This window comes from Silurus meridionalis, chromosome 18, assembly GCF_014805685.1.
Source record: "Silurus meridionalis isolate SWU-2019-XX chromosome 18, ASM1480568v1, whole genome shotgun sequence".
Taxonomy (NCBI): domain Eukaryota; kingdom Metazoa; phylum Chordata; class Actinopteri; order Siluriformes; family Siluridae; genus Silurus; species Silurus meridionalis.
Window position 1 is genome coordinate 405,205 of NC_060901.1, and position 14,329 is coordinate 419,533.

General features: G+C 41.4%; 1 protein-coding gene and 1 long non-coding RNA gene across 3 annotated transcripts; both read right to left on the reverse strand.

Annotated features, from left to right (window-relative positions):
• Positions 1-838: 838 nt before the first annotated feature.
• Positions 839-2,859, reverse strand: LOC124400884. Its single transcript, XR_006928463.1, has 2 exons — positions 2,566-2,859; positions 839-2,423 (listed from the first exon to the last, which is right to left on the reverse strand). It is a non-coding gene; the product is annotated as an uncharacterized LOC124400884 (long non-coding RNA).
• Positions 2,860-4,104: 1,245 nt separating this feature from the next.
• zdhhc17 (zinc finger DHHC-type palmitoyltransferase 17) lies at positions 4,105-13,305 on the reverse strand. 2 transcript variants are annotated; one of them, XM_046872669.1, is made up of 17 exons: positions 13,207-13,305; positions 10,491-10,594; positions 9,661-9,783; positions 9,478-9,555; positions 9,235-9,379; positions 8,951-9,015; positions 8,704-8,866; positions 8,466-8,591; positions 7,951-8,093; positions 7,672-7,772; positions 7,348-7,472; positions 7,127-7,189; positions 6,948-7,041; positions 6,743-6,826; positions 4,933-5,090; positions 4,520-4,614; positions 4,105-4,384 (listed from the first exon to the last, which is right to left on the reverse strand). In XM_046872669.1, exons 1-17 carry the CDS (start codon positions 13,267-13,269, stop codon positions 4,246-4,248), a joined length of 1,869 nt encoding a protein of 622 aa, XP_046728625.1. In that variant the 5' UTR covers positions 13,270-13,305; the 3' UTR covers positions 4,105-4,245. The 2 variants fall into 2 exon arrangements, 1 of the variants encoding a protein (XP_046728625.1); XR_006928454.1 differs by having other exon boundaries at positions 4,243-4,384; positions 6,743-6,857.
• Between the last annotated feature and the right edge of the window lie 1,024 nt (positions 13,306-14,329).

The following is a 14,329-nucleotide window of genomic DNA, read 5'->3' on the forward strand; positions in this document are numbered from 1 at the left end:
CATCATTGCACCTTCTTCTACATGCATCACAGTAGGAACCACACATTCAGGAATCATCTGTTCACCCTATGTATGTCTAACAAAGACACGGTGGTTAGAACAAAAAAGTACAGTGTCTGTTACTTGTGTTTCTTGGCCCAAGCAAGTCTCTTCTGCTTGTTGTGCTTCAAAATGATAAATATATATATAAAATTTGGGGGTTTTTTGCTACTTTTTAATGAAGGCCTGACTCAAGCAGTCTCCTCTTAACAGCGGATGTAAAAAAAAAATAAATAAATAAAGACTTCCACTTGAACTCCCGAGAAGCATTTATGCAAATCAGTGGTTTCTGAGGCAGGTGACTCTAATAAACTCATCCTCTGCATTAGAGGTAGCTTCCTTTCCTGGGTTGTTTGTCATGAGAACCTGTTTTATCATATAGTTTAATGGTTTTGGAGACTGCACATGGGGATTTCATTTCATGTTCTTGAGATGTTTGTGATTGACTGAACTTACTTTCTTAAAGTAATGATGGATCTTTTCTTTTTACTTAACTGAGTTTCTTGCCATTATATGGATTTGTACAGGGTTAGGGTTAAGCACTAAGAGGGTTGTTGACTCTGTACTCACACTTTTTCAATTGAAAATAACTCCATCCAGAAGAAGTGTGTCAGGATGAATCAGGTAAATCCAGACAGAAGAAAGGGACATGGTCTATGATACACCATGATGATCCACTCTGCTGGTATAGATACCCTAACCCTAACCTCGCCTTCATTATATAGGAGGATATCTCCTACATACATACCACCAAAAACACCTCAGACTGTGAGAACAGTAAATAAAAATCCTTATCAACTAAGTTTTCTTTTTTTTATTAAAGCCAGTAAAATGAAGTCATGCTGAAGCTTGAGGTGAAAATGATTTTACAGACAGTGAGGAAAATGACAAGGAGACGTAATATATTCATTATTATAACAATGCTTTTACACACACACACACTCTCTCTCTCTCTCTCTCTCTCTCTCTCTCTAGTAACTGATAGTTTGTTCTAGTTTTTTTTTTTTACATCCAGTGAAAAAAACAGGTCCAGCAAAAATAACAAAAAATCTAATTATTAATATGAAACATTTAAATACATCACAATGCACAGGGCTGATGTGCACACAGGCATACACACTCTCAAACACTCTCAGACACACACAAACAAACAGTCTGAAATGTAAAAAATAAAAAGTAAGGAAACGTTAACACTAAACATTCACTGTATAGAGTTTAGTGTGAGCGTTGCTCATGCAGCAAGACGCTTTCTTGATCGATCTCTGTCTCACACACACACACAGCGTAAATTACAAGCGTTTCCATTTAAAGTAAAAATAACTTCAGTTGGAGGAGCAGCAAAAACGAACACTGACAACAGAAATGAATCTCACAGACAAAAACTCAGCCGTATTTACACATTTATACATCAGAGTCCGAGATCAAACAGGAAATGGAAGAGTGTTACCGAGGCAACAGCTCCATCTGAACATCAGTTAACGATGGGCAAAATGTATCAGTGCATGAAAGAGTGGGCGGAGCCTCATCGCAGTTCCTCATAACTGAATTTAAAAATGACTGAAAGATTCACATTCATACATTTTCCATCTCTTTCTCAAACACACACTTTAAAACAGACACAGTAAAAATAATATCATTTCAGTTATATTAAATAGGTTTCAAATAAATATGGTCACATTATGAATAAATCCACATCACTGTGGTGCTCCTACATCTATCATACTGACAATCACATGACTCACTCAGACTGCTCTGATTGGCTGCTGGAGAAAATAATCAGACAAGATTGTGTGGTATTGGACAAATTCCCTTCCCTTATCACCGCATTAATGCTACAGCCAATCACAGAGCTGCTCTTTATACAGTCAACTCTATAAGTGAAGGCGGGGCTGAGAGAATGTCTATTATCACCCAGAAATACTCCCCCCCCCCACACACACCCTGCTTCACACTCTCTCTCTCTCACACACACACACACACACACACACACACACACACACACACACACACACACACACACACACCACAAAGTATTAAAAAGTCAGTGAAAAGATAAAGCAAGACAAACATGGAACAATTAATCTAACAAAGTGTGTGTGTGTACAGGTACACAACAGTCTCTTGATAAAGCAGCTCCAGGTGAACATAGATGTTGATCCCATTAAACACACTGAGGCTCTTCCCCCACTCCTTCACTTACGCTGTGTGTGTGTGTGTGTGTGTGTGTGCGCACGCATGCGGTGAGTTAGACTAGTTGGTATCCCGAGCCAGATGTCTGATCGTACTCAATGGTGTACTGGGTGGTCCAGTCGACAAGTGTCGGCCTCAGCAGCCCACAGCAGCGCAGCTCGAAGAAATCTATCAGGTTCCTTACACATCCATGACTGGAACACACACACACACACACACACACACACACACACACACACACACACACACACACACACACACACACACAGTTTTAGTGAATGGAGGAAAAGCCAAAGTGTGTTAGTAGATTAGCATTTTAAAGCATGTCTTACTCACTTGAAAGGACTCTCAATAGATGTCGCTGTGACTTTGAAGTGTTTGTAGCGTCTCGCATTCATCCGCTCGTTAGTGGTGATGCCAAGACCAGCAATCTACACACACACACACACACACACACACACACACACACACACACACCCCCCACCCTGGCATGACTACAGGCTTCTGCTGCTTATCTTTTGTGTGATGTGAAATTGTATTAACACAATGTGACCTGCACACACCTGCACACACTCACCTACACACACTGCACGTCAAATACACAAGCATATCTCTAGACACACAACTACATATCAAAACACCCCTCTACACACTCACCACTACACACACAAACACACACTACACGTCAAATACACACATCCCTACACACACACACACACTCTCTCTCTCTCTCTCTCTCTCTCTCTAGTAACTGATAGTTTGTTCTATTTTTTTTTTTTTTACATCCAGTGAAAAAAACAGGTCCAGCAAAAATAACAAAAAATCTAATTATTAATATGAAACATTTAAATACATCACAATGCACAGGGCTGATGTGCACACAGGCATACACACTCTCAAACACTCTCAGACACACACAAACAAACAGTCTGAAATGTAAAAATAAAAAGTAAGGAAAGCGTTAACACTAAACATTCACTGTATAGAGTTTAGTGTGAGCGTTGCTCATGCAGCAAGACGCTTTCTTGATCGATCTCTGTCTCACACACACACACAGCGTAAATTACAAGCGTTTCCATTTAAAGTAAAAATAACTTCAGTTGGAGGAGCAGCAAAAACGAACACTGACAACAGAAATGAATCTCACAGACAAAAACTCAGCCGTGTTACACATTTATACATCAGAGTCCGAGATCAAACAGGAAATGGAAGAGTGTTACCGAGGCAACAGCTCCATCTGAACATCAGTTAACGATGGGCAAAATGTATCAGTGCATGAAAGAGTGGGCGGAGCCTCATCGCAGTTCCTCATAACTGAATTTAAAAATGACTGAAAGATTCACATTCATACATTTTCCATCTCTTTCTCAAACACACACTTTAAAACAGACACAGTAAAAATAATATCATTTCAGTTATATTAAATAGGTTTCAAATAAATATGGTCACATTATGAATAAATCCACATCACTGTGGTGCTCCTACATCTATCATACTGACAATCACATGACTCACTCAGACTGCTCTGATTGGCTGCTGGAGAAAATAATCAGACAAGATTGTGTGGTATTGGACAAATTCCTTCCCTTATCACCGCATTAATGCTACAGCCAATCACAGAGCTGCTCTTTATACAGTCAACTCTATAAGTGAAGGCGGGGCTGAGAGAATGTCTATTATCACCCAGAAATACTCCCCACACACACCCTGCTTCACACTCTCTCTCTCTCACACACACACACACACACACACACACACACACACACACACACACACACACACACACACACACACACACACACAAAGTATTAAAAGTCAGTGAAAAGATAAAGCAAGACAAACATGGAACAATTAATCTAACAAAGTGTGTGTGTACAGGTACACAACAGTCTCTTGATAAAGCAGCTCCAGGTGAACATAGATGTTGATCCCATTAAACACACTGAGGCTCTTCCCCACTCCTTCACTTACGCTGTGTGTGTGTGTGTGTGTGTGTGTGCGCACGCATGCGGTGAGTTAGACTAGTTGGTATCCCGAGCCAGATGTCTGATCGTACTCAATGGTGTACTGGGTGGTCCAGTCGACAAGTGTCGGCCTCAGCAGCCCACAGCAGCGCAGCTCGAAGAAATCTATCAGGTTCCTTACACATCCATGACTGGACACACACACACACACACACACACACACACACACACACACACACACACACACACACACACACAGTTTTAGTGAATGGAGGAAAAGCCAAAGTGTGTTAGTAGATTAGCATTTTAAAGCATGTCTTACTCACTTGAAAGGACTCTCAATAGATGTCGCTGTGACTTTGAAGTGTTTGTAGCGTCTCGCATTCATCCGCTCGTTAGTGGTGATGCCAAGACCAGCAATCTACACACACACACACACACACACACACACACCACCCCCACCCTGGCATGACTACAGGCTTCTGCTGCTTATCTTTTGTGTGATGTGAAATTGTATTAACACAATGTGACCTGCACACACCTGCACACACTCACCTACACACACTGCACGTCAAATACACAAGCATATCTCTAGACACACAACTACATATCAAAAACACCCCCCTCTACACACTCACCACTACACACACAAACACACACTACACGTCAAATACACACATCCCTACACACACACACACACCTACACAGACACAACTACACACACAATGTGTATTCTGACCTGGTACAGTTGGCACATGATAAGAACGGAGACCCACATAAAGTGGAACACACTGTTGAGAAACATCCAGAACATCCAGGGAGAGCAGGACGAGATCTGAGTGATAAATACCCACAATCCATCTGTGCTGTAGCTGCTGGAGCAGTGCAGCCTCCAGTCTGTGAAACATCAACAATCAGCTTCATATTTAACTTTGTGTGTGTGTGTATATATATGTGTGTGTATGAGTGAGTGTGTGTATACTTGCTTGTCTATGTGTGTATGTGATGTAAGATGGTGGCGTGCCAGTAGCCTGCAGCGGCAGCTCTGGATTCAAAATGTATTCATTGATAGATGAATATATATGAATATAAATATGATGCTATTTTTATGTTGTAGCCCATCTCATGCAACATGTGAACATAGGAGATACCGGTGTCCGCTTGCACCATCACCAGAAACACGGAAATAACCCCATCATCATCATTAATGATAATCTACAGGAGAAGCTACACGACCTCTGTGGCTAGTGCTAGGCTAAAGGCTAACCCTAGCCAGCCTGCTAGCAAATGTTTGCTCCCTGGACAATAAACTGGACCACATCAAACTCCAGCAAGCTACTCGGCATGTGTATAGGCACTGCAGCATTTTATTTACCCCAAGAATTTGCCACCGTTATTGTGCTTGGAGTGTACATTCCACCTAATGATAATGCTAAGGAGACACTCTGTGTACTCTATGGGACCATTAGCGAACTGCAAAACACACTAACACTGTTTATTGTCGCCAGAGATTCAATCATGCAAATCTCAGAACTGCACGGCATCGGGAGAAAAGCTTCCACCGATGGTGATTTTTAAACGCACGACGATGCCAAAAAAAAAAAAAAACTCTGGAGAGAAATATTTGTGAAAGGAAGGAGGAAGACAGTGAACAATGACTTTCTTGGTAGGCTACTGTTTAGATACAAGCCGTGTAACAGACACTGTCTTTCATTAAAGCCTTTGTACAGCACATTAGTTTCAGTGTAGACAGCAGCTTATAGACAGGTGCGGCTTATATTTGGGTGCGCTTAATAATCCGGAAATTATGGTATGTGTGTGTGAAAGTGCGTGTTTGTGCATGTGTGGATGAATATGTATGCGTGTGTGTATGAGAGTGCACGTATGTGCATGTGTGTGGATGAGTGTATGTATGCATGTGTGTGTGCATGTATGTATGTATAAGTGTATGTATGCGTGTGCTTTTGAGAGTGTGTGTGCGCAAGTTTGCTTTGTGAGTATGTGTATGCGTGTGTATGTTTGAGCGTATGTGTGTATGTGTATGAATGGGGGTATGTGTGTGTGTATGCGTGAGTGTATGTATGTACGAGTGAGTGTATGTATGTGTGTGCTTTTGTGAGTGTATGTGTGTATATGTGTGAGTGAGTGTATGTATGTATGTATGAGTGTGTGTGCTTTTGTAAGTGTATATGTGAGCGTATGTATGTATGAGTGTGTGTGTGTGTGTGTGTAAGTATGTGTATGTATGAGTGAGTGTATGTATGTATGTATGTATGTATGTATGAGTGTGTGTGTGTGCTTTTGTAAGTGTATATGTGAGCGTATGTGTGTATGTATGTAAGTGTGTATATGTATGGCTGTATGTCTGTATGTATGCAGAGTGTGTGTGCTTTTGTGAGAGTATGTGTATGCGTGTGTATATGTGTGAGAGTGAGTGAGTGTGTGTATGTATGAGTGTGTGTATGTACAAGTGTGTGTATGTATGTATGAGTGTGCTTTTGTAAGTGTATGTGTATGTGTGTGTGTGTGCGTGCATGTGTTGGCCTTACAGCAGATGCAGCCGTATATCATCCAGCAGATCATACACAGCAGGAAAAAAAGGTAACCCATGAAGTAGCGGTGATTTCCACTTCCTGTATGATGGGAGACAGCAAAGCAGTAACGCTACAGAGGTCAAAGATCAGGGGTCAGATAAGTTAGACAGGCTAGAGTTTTATTTCCAGGTGAAAGGTTAAAGGTCAGAGTGTAACTCACCCACACAGTTTCCAACCCAGGGGCAATGGTGATCAAACTTAGCGATGCAGCGATTACACACAGCACAGTGTTTGGACCTGATGGGCTTCCGTATCTATACACACAATCAAATCATTTTAAACAGGACGTGATGCGTGTGTTTACATGTGCGAGTGTAGCTGTTGTGTGAAGGTACTCACTAAACACGTGCTGCAGAATATACTGAGATCCAAGCTGCCTGATTCAGCAAGCTCCACTATAGTCTACACACACACACACACACACACACACAATTAACTTTTCTCTTCAGCAAACAGGCAACAATGCAGCAAATGTGTGTGTGCGCTTGTGCGTTTGCGCATCAGCCCATGTGTGGGTGTGTGAGCCCGTGCGTATGTGTACGTATGTGTGCGTGTGTGACCTTTTTCTTTTGCTCCTCTGTGGCTTTAATAATGCCTGGATCAGATTTCCAGGACTTGCCGAAGTTGTAAAAGAGTGCGAGGCTGTTGAGCAGGAAGGGCAGGTGGATGGAGATGAAAGGAAGATGTGAGCAACATTAAGGAATGTGACATCAACAAAAGGTTAAAAATTCCAAGACAATGTTGTTCTCTTCATGCACATGTTCCACAGTGATGATGTGACTACAATGTAAACATGGCCTGTGATAATGACAATGTGTGGAGACAATCACTGTAGAAAGTATTGTACTAAGCACTGTATTAAACACTGTGTGCCTGAAGGATATCATTCCAGAACCAGTAAAACCAAGTGATGTACATCCAGAACTTCGTGGCCAAATAAATACCTAGAGGAAGAGTACTGTGCATGGAGTGATCAAAGAAAGACCTGCACAGAGAGAGAGAGAGAGAGCGAGAGAGAGAGCGAGAGAGAGAGCGAGAGAATAAAAAAATTAAAAAAGAAAACAGATGAATAATGTTGACAATAGAAAATGTAAATACTTTTATAAAGCTGTGTGTTTATGTGTGTGTGTGTGTGTGTGTGTGTGTGTGCGTGCGTGTCATACTTGGAGAGAAACTGCACAATGATCCAAACTGCTGCATACATCAGCCCCTTAATGAGCCATGAATCGACATCCAGATCAGCAATGAACCCCACCAACCAGATCACAACAAAAGGTGTAAACAACATCAGTTTCTGCCGGAACTCCTACAAAAACACAACCACAAATACACAATAAATATATGCAGTCTGATTACAAATGACATTTTAATTTTCTGCATGTCTCGAAGACTGGGGCCTGCGTGTCTCTGGGTCTGGGGGCCACGAAAATCTCTTGGCTTAGTCCTGGGGTCATTCCTTTGGCATGAATGTCTCTGGGCCCAGTCCTGAGGTCTGGGTGTCCCTGGGTCTAGTGCTGGAGTAATTTGGCATGGGTGTCTCTAGGCATGTCTCCTGGGGTCAACCCTGGAGTCTGCGTGTCTCTGGGACTAGTCCTGGGGTCAGTTCTGGGGCCTGTGTGTCTCTAGGTCTAGTCCTAGGGTCAATTACATTGTCCAGCACATTTTTTTAAAAATTAACCTTGTCCATTTTTAGGCGTTTGAGGTACGATGGTGCATCATAGCCTTTTGCTTGTCTGGCCTCCTGTAAGTGATTTATCATCCACACGTTTTTCCTCTGTTTGGCCAAATCCAGCGCAGTCTCTCCCTAAACACCCCCCCACACACACACACACACACACACACCATGTTGTTATATAACTAACAAAGTACAAATACAATCTGGTAAACACTACACAGAATTTTAATTGTACATGTACCTTTATGTTCTGTGCATCGACATTAGCGTTAGCTTCCAACAACAGGCTGATGACAGTGGTGTTTCCTGCAAGCACTGCCCAGTGCAGTGCCGTGTTCTTATGATATTTATCACCCAGATTCACCGAAACATTAAATGTCAACAACAAACGTGTTGGGTCCACACTAAATACAAAACATTATCAATATTACTATTCAATATTAACATTAAAGTGGAAAAAACATGCCAACACGCACGCACACACAAACCTGTGTGTGCGATACGATGCCCACATAAGAGGAGTCATTCCATTCTGATCCATCATATCTACATCCTATAAACAGACAAAAAACAAATGTCTTTTAAAATATCAATAATGATATACATATCAGTCATCGGGAATACTGGAGCAACCATTCTGTCTCCTCATTGGTTAACAAGCTATCTACTAGAAGCATTAAAATAAACTTCTCTTACACACTCCTGCTCGTTTGTGTGTGTGTGTGTGTGTGTGTGTGTGTGTGTGTGTGTGTGTGTGTGTGTGTGTGTTTACCTGTCCTTTTGCTATGAGATAAGCAACAATCGAGGTGTGGCCAAACTGAGCTGCTAGGTGAACACAGGTGCAGCCTTCACCGTCAATCAGAGATGGATCTGCCCCCAGTTTCATCAGCTGAACCACCATAGAGAGATGACCCTGTCTAATTATATAAATAACATGAAACAACATTACATAATAATACACATCATAACAAACCAAAACACAAATATAACAAACAACAACTTCATCAGAACCTACCTGGTAGCCCAGTGTAGTGGTGTGGAGTTTAGATCTCCTCCCAGCTGGTCTACAATGGCACCCTTCGATATGTAGTATCTGTTAACACACCACTAAACATTAGACACTGAGAACAATCTCACACACACACACACACACACACACACACACACACACAGAGAGAGTGGACAGTGTGTGACTCACTTGACCAAGTCGATGCGGTTGTTAATAGCAGCCCAGTGTAACAGCGTAACATTTTCTTTATCAGGCTGACGAACATCGTACCCTGCTTCTACCAGCTCACGACACCGCTCAAATATGCCGTACCTACACACACACACACACACACACACACACACACACAAAAGCAATGCTGTTTATGTTCATTTATTTCCCTAATATACGAGGTGGTATCATAACATTTTAGGACAACAGATGGCAGCACAATGCTGCATGCACAGCCACAGGGAGCACCGACCTTCATAAGTCAGTGTGCCCAAAGACATATTCCTGTGTACGTTGAGAGTTGTGCAACTGGTGCTATTCTGACCACATGCGTTATCGCATCTGTGATTCTGGACAGATTGCGCCACGACAACAAATCACTCACTGAGCTCTCCTCACATGTCAGTTTCTCGCCGGAAACATGAGCTCACTTCCGCACCCACCCTACTCGCCAGATTTGGCTCCTGCGGACTTTGCCCTCTTCCAGAGGATGAAGATCCAGCTCAAGGGTCACCGTTTTAACACTACTGCAGAGAGATTTTGTGTGAATTGCAGAAGGTGCTCGACACGCTTCGAAAAGAAGACTTCCGGAACACGTTCCAGAAGAACCCTGTATTGCTGTGCAAGTGGAATATTTTAACGGTGATTGTGTGGAACCGCAGAGAAATAAAGTACTTTCATGTAAACAGAGAGTGTCTAAAAGTTTTTTAATACCAACTTATACCTAATTCACAGAACCTGTGTGTGTGTGTGTGTGTGTGTGTGTGTGTGTGTGTGTGTGTGTGTGTGTGTGTGTGTGTGCCACTCACTGTGTTGCTTTGACAATGTCCCATGTGCTATAGTCATCCACATGATTCTTTCGGCTGACGCTCTCATTGTAACCATGATTGTAGTGACTCTGAGGCTTCAGCTCCTACAGCGAGAGGGAAAAAGAGAAAAGGGGAGAAAGCAAGAGACAGAGGGGGGGAGGGGGGGGTGATAGAGAGAGAGAGAGGGTATATAATAAGGTAATAAAGTTATAACTAATGTAAATCTTGGCAGTATGAAAGTGCTCCAGGTCCAGCAGATTCTCTGTTTTTTCAATAATCATCATTAAAATGCAATGTTTTAACCTCAGAGTTCCAGACAGAAGTCGTTTCTGGAACTCTTCTGTTTGGGTCACAGTGAGAACATGGATAAAGGTTTACAGAGGAAATACCAGCTATGGAGCTACATTTCAGTCAGATGTACAGACTCCTTCTGTATATAGCGCCCCCGAGGGGTCGGTTCCTGGAAAGTTACATGGAAGAATAAGAGACCACAAGTGACCATACTAATAAGATTTTCTGACCATGGCTTAAAGCAATCTGTATGAAATGCCTGCTAAAATTCAGTAAAAACTAAGTACATGAGTAAAGCATGTTTTAATTTAATTTAAAGTAATTCTTTGACATAAAACCCAGTGATAGATTAGCAGAATTATGTAAAAAAAAGTATTTCAGATTGACTGTAATTTTGGCTCAAAGAAAAGCAGCATTTTGAGCTTAATTTGGATCCTGTGGATGACCACACCCCAACCTTTGCTGACGTCCTGAAAACCTTGCAGCCTTTAATTTGGGTTTAAATTCACATGACCTATGGATATGTTAGTAACTCAAATGCACAGAACTTTGGGTGAGTGACTGTTGACTTATTAAATATAGTTTTGATTAGTGGGTTTCACTCTCAAGTATTTGCACACCACCCAGTATGTAACTGGCAACCCAGAGGGGATTAGACCTTGGCCAATGTGTCTCCACTCACCCAATCTCCTAACCCTACTCTGCAAGCCTCCCTGATTATTTTATAACTAATAATTATTAAATTGTTTTATTGCACAACAACCTCCATAATCATGTTGACATCATAAGAGCTGTGAATATGTTCTAGTATGTGTCATCTACTGCTTGGTCTGTTCAGCATGTGACCTCTGAAACAGAGCTTCCTGTTAGTTTACAGCTGGGCAGGAGGAGGAAAGCAGCATGGTCTGAGTTCTCAAACATAACATGACTATAGTACAGAACTGTCCAAAGATTTAAGAGTAGATTTTCAGATTTAAAACACTGATGCTCAGATTCAAAACACTGATGATGCCTACAAGGTCAAAAATGGACCAGCGTCATCTTACCTCAGTGATCTCATCACATCTCGCACTGCACCACGCTGTCTGAGATCCTCCAGCACTGCTCCACTGGTACCACCTTCTCTCAGAATGAGAGGTAAGTACACTTCAAGGCTCTTCTATGTTCTGGCACCGAGGTGGTGGAATGAACTTCCCCTAGATGTCTAATCAGTGGAGTCCCTGACTATCTCCAAGAAGACCTACCTCTTCCTGAAACACTTTTGCACTTTCTAAGTTTGTAGAATTCAAGAGTTATATTTATATTAAGTGTGTAATCTTGTGTACAGTGTAGATTTATTCATTACTAGAGACTCAAAACACTTTTATACGTCTGATAAACCCCGCAAATGTAAATGTAGATATGTCCATTCAATTAGATGGGAATGAGAGAGGAAAATGTATGGGGTACTGCACCCGACCTGTAGATGACCCCAGATACAAAGTGGCTTCTCTTCTGTTACAACATCCACCTTTCCACACTGGTTTAGATACAGAGTACAGCCTGCTGACCCACTTTTACACACACCCACCCCTTTCATCCAGAACCCACACTCTCCCATCCAGAACCCACCCTTTCATTCTGAACCCACACTCTCTCATCCAGAACCCACACTCTCTCATCCAGAACCCACACTCTCTTTTATCCAGAACCCACTCAGAACCCTCTCTCATCCAGAACCCATCCCTTTCAATCAGAACCCACTCACTCTCATCCAGAACCCACACAAACTCATTCGGAACCCCCCTCTCGCGCGCGCTCATACACCAGTTCAGAATGACAGCTGCCCAGGCTTCATCCTCCTGTTAGCATTGTTATTAGCAGCCGTTTAAATGCTCAGCCGCTGGTAACGGCGCTGTTCGGTTCCACAATTCATATCATAAAACATATACAACCCATCATTCATAATATAATCCGAATGATTTTAATAGTAATGTAACCTATTCATTCCGGATTCTTACCTTCGAACATCATCATCCCCTGCAGCATCCCCATGTCTTTATTTCCATATAAAGAAGCAATGCTAACGCTAACGCTAATGTGCATCTGCTACAATAATAAATAATGGAACGCGCGCGCGCGCGCGCACACACACACACACACACACACACACACACACACAAACGGAGCTGGGCAGATATCTGCCCCGTGGTGGGGAGGAACCCGAGCCCGGGGTGTTGCTGCACAGTGATGTGGTAAAGCATCAACCTGAAGGGAGCAGTGATGACCATGCTAATGCTAATCCTAATTCCGCAGTGAGGAGAGAGGTTAGCTTTAGCATTGAGAGCTTACTGCTAGCTCCGCTCCCATTTACTATACTAATGAAATATTTGAAAACATTAAATAATAATACTATATTCATCTATACGGATAAAGGGTGAGTTACCTCAGGGTGTAGAACAGGAACACATCCAGCATCTCTCTCATACTCAGCCATAGCGTCCGCCATCTTACTGCTCAGCCGCGCTAAGCATCATGGGTACCGCATTACGTCATTCCCATCCTCTATACACCCGTACTGAACTTGGTATTAAAATAAAACCTGTAATTAAATTTATTTTCTTTAATGATAAAATATGCATTTCATCTAACTAGTATAGTATAGTATAGTATAGTAAAGTATAGTATAGTATAGTATAGTATAGTATAGTATAGTAAAGTATAGTATAGTATAGTATAGTATAGTATAGTATAGTATAGTATAGTATAGTATAGTATAGTATAGTATAGTGGATTATAGTATAGTGGATTATAGTATAGTATAGGGGAGTATAGTATAGTGGAGTATAGTATAGTATTCTCTGTTCTGGCACCGAGGTGGTGGAATGAACTTCCCCTAGATGTCCGTACAGCAGAGTCCCCGATTATCTTCAAACGACGACTGAAAACCTACCTCTTCCTGAAATACCTAAATGAGCACTTTCCAAGTTTGTAGAATTCGAGTTATATTTATATTAAGTTTGTAATCTTGCGTACCAGTGTAGATTTATTCATTACTAGAGACTCAAAGCACTTTTGTGTGTCGCTCTGGATAAGGGCGTCTGCTAAATGCCACAAATGTAAATGTAAATGTATAGTATAGTATAGTATAGTATAGTATAGTATAGTATAGTATAGTATAGTATAGTATAGGTGAGTATAGGGGAGTATAGGGGAGTATAGTATATTGGATTATAGTATAGTATAGTACAGTATAGTACAGTATAGTATATTGGCATATAGTATAGTATATGGGGAGTATAGTATAGTATAGTATAGTACAGGGAGTATAGTGTAGTATAGTATAGTAAAGTATAGTATAGTATATTGGATTATAGTATAGTATAGTACAGTATAGTATAGTATAGTACAGTACAGTATAGTATATTGGCTTATAGTATAGTATAGTATGGTATAGTATAGTATAGTATAGTATAGTATAGTATAGTATAGTATAGTATAGTATGGGGAGTATAGTATAGTATGGGGAGTATAGTATAGTATAGTATAGTATAGTATAGTATAGTATA

Coding starts and splice junctions, on each gene's coding strand:
- zdhhc17 (XM_046872669.1), bottom strand. CDS start 13,269: ATGGCGGACGCTATGGCTGAGTATGAGAGAGATGCTGGATGTGTTCCT. Junction 7,473..7,671: donor GTTTTACTGGTTCTGGAATG/ATATCCTTCAGG, acceptor AATGTTGCTCAC/ATCTTCCTTTCATCTCCATC. Junction 6,827..6,947: donor CTGGGTTGGAAACTGTGTGG/GTGAGTTACACT, acceptor CCCATCATACAG/GAAGTGGAAATCACCGCTAC.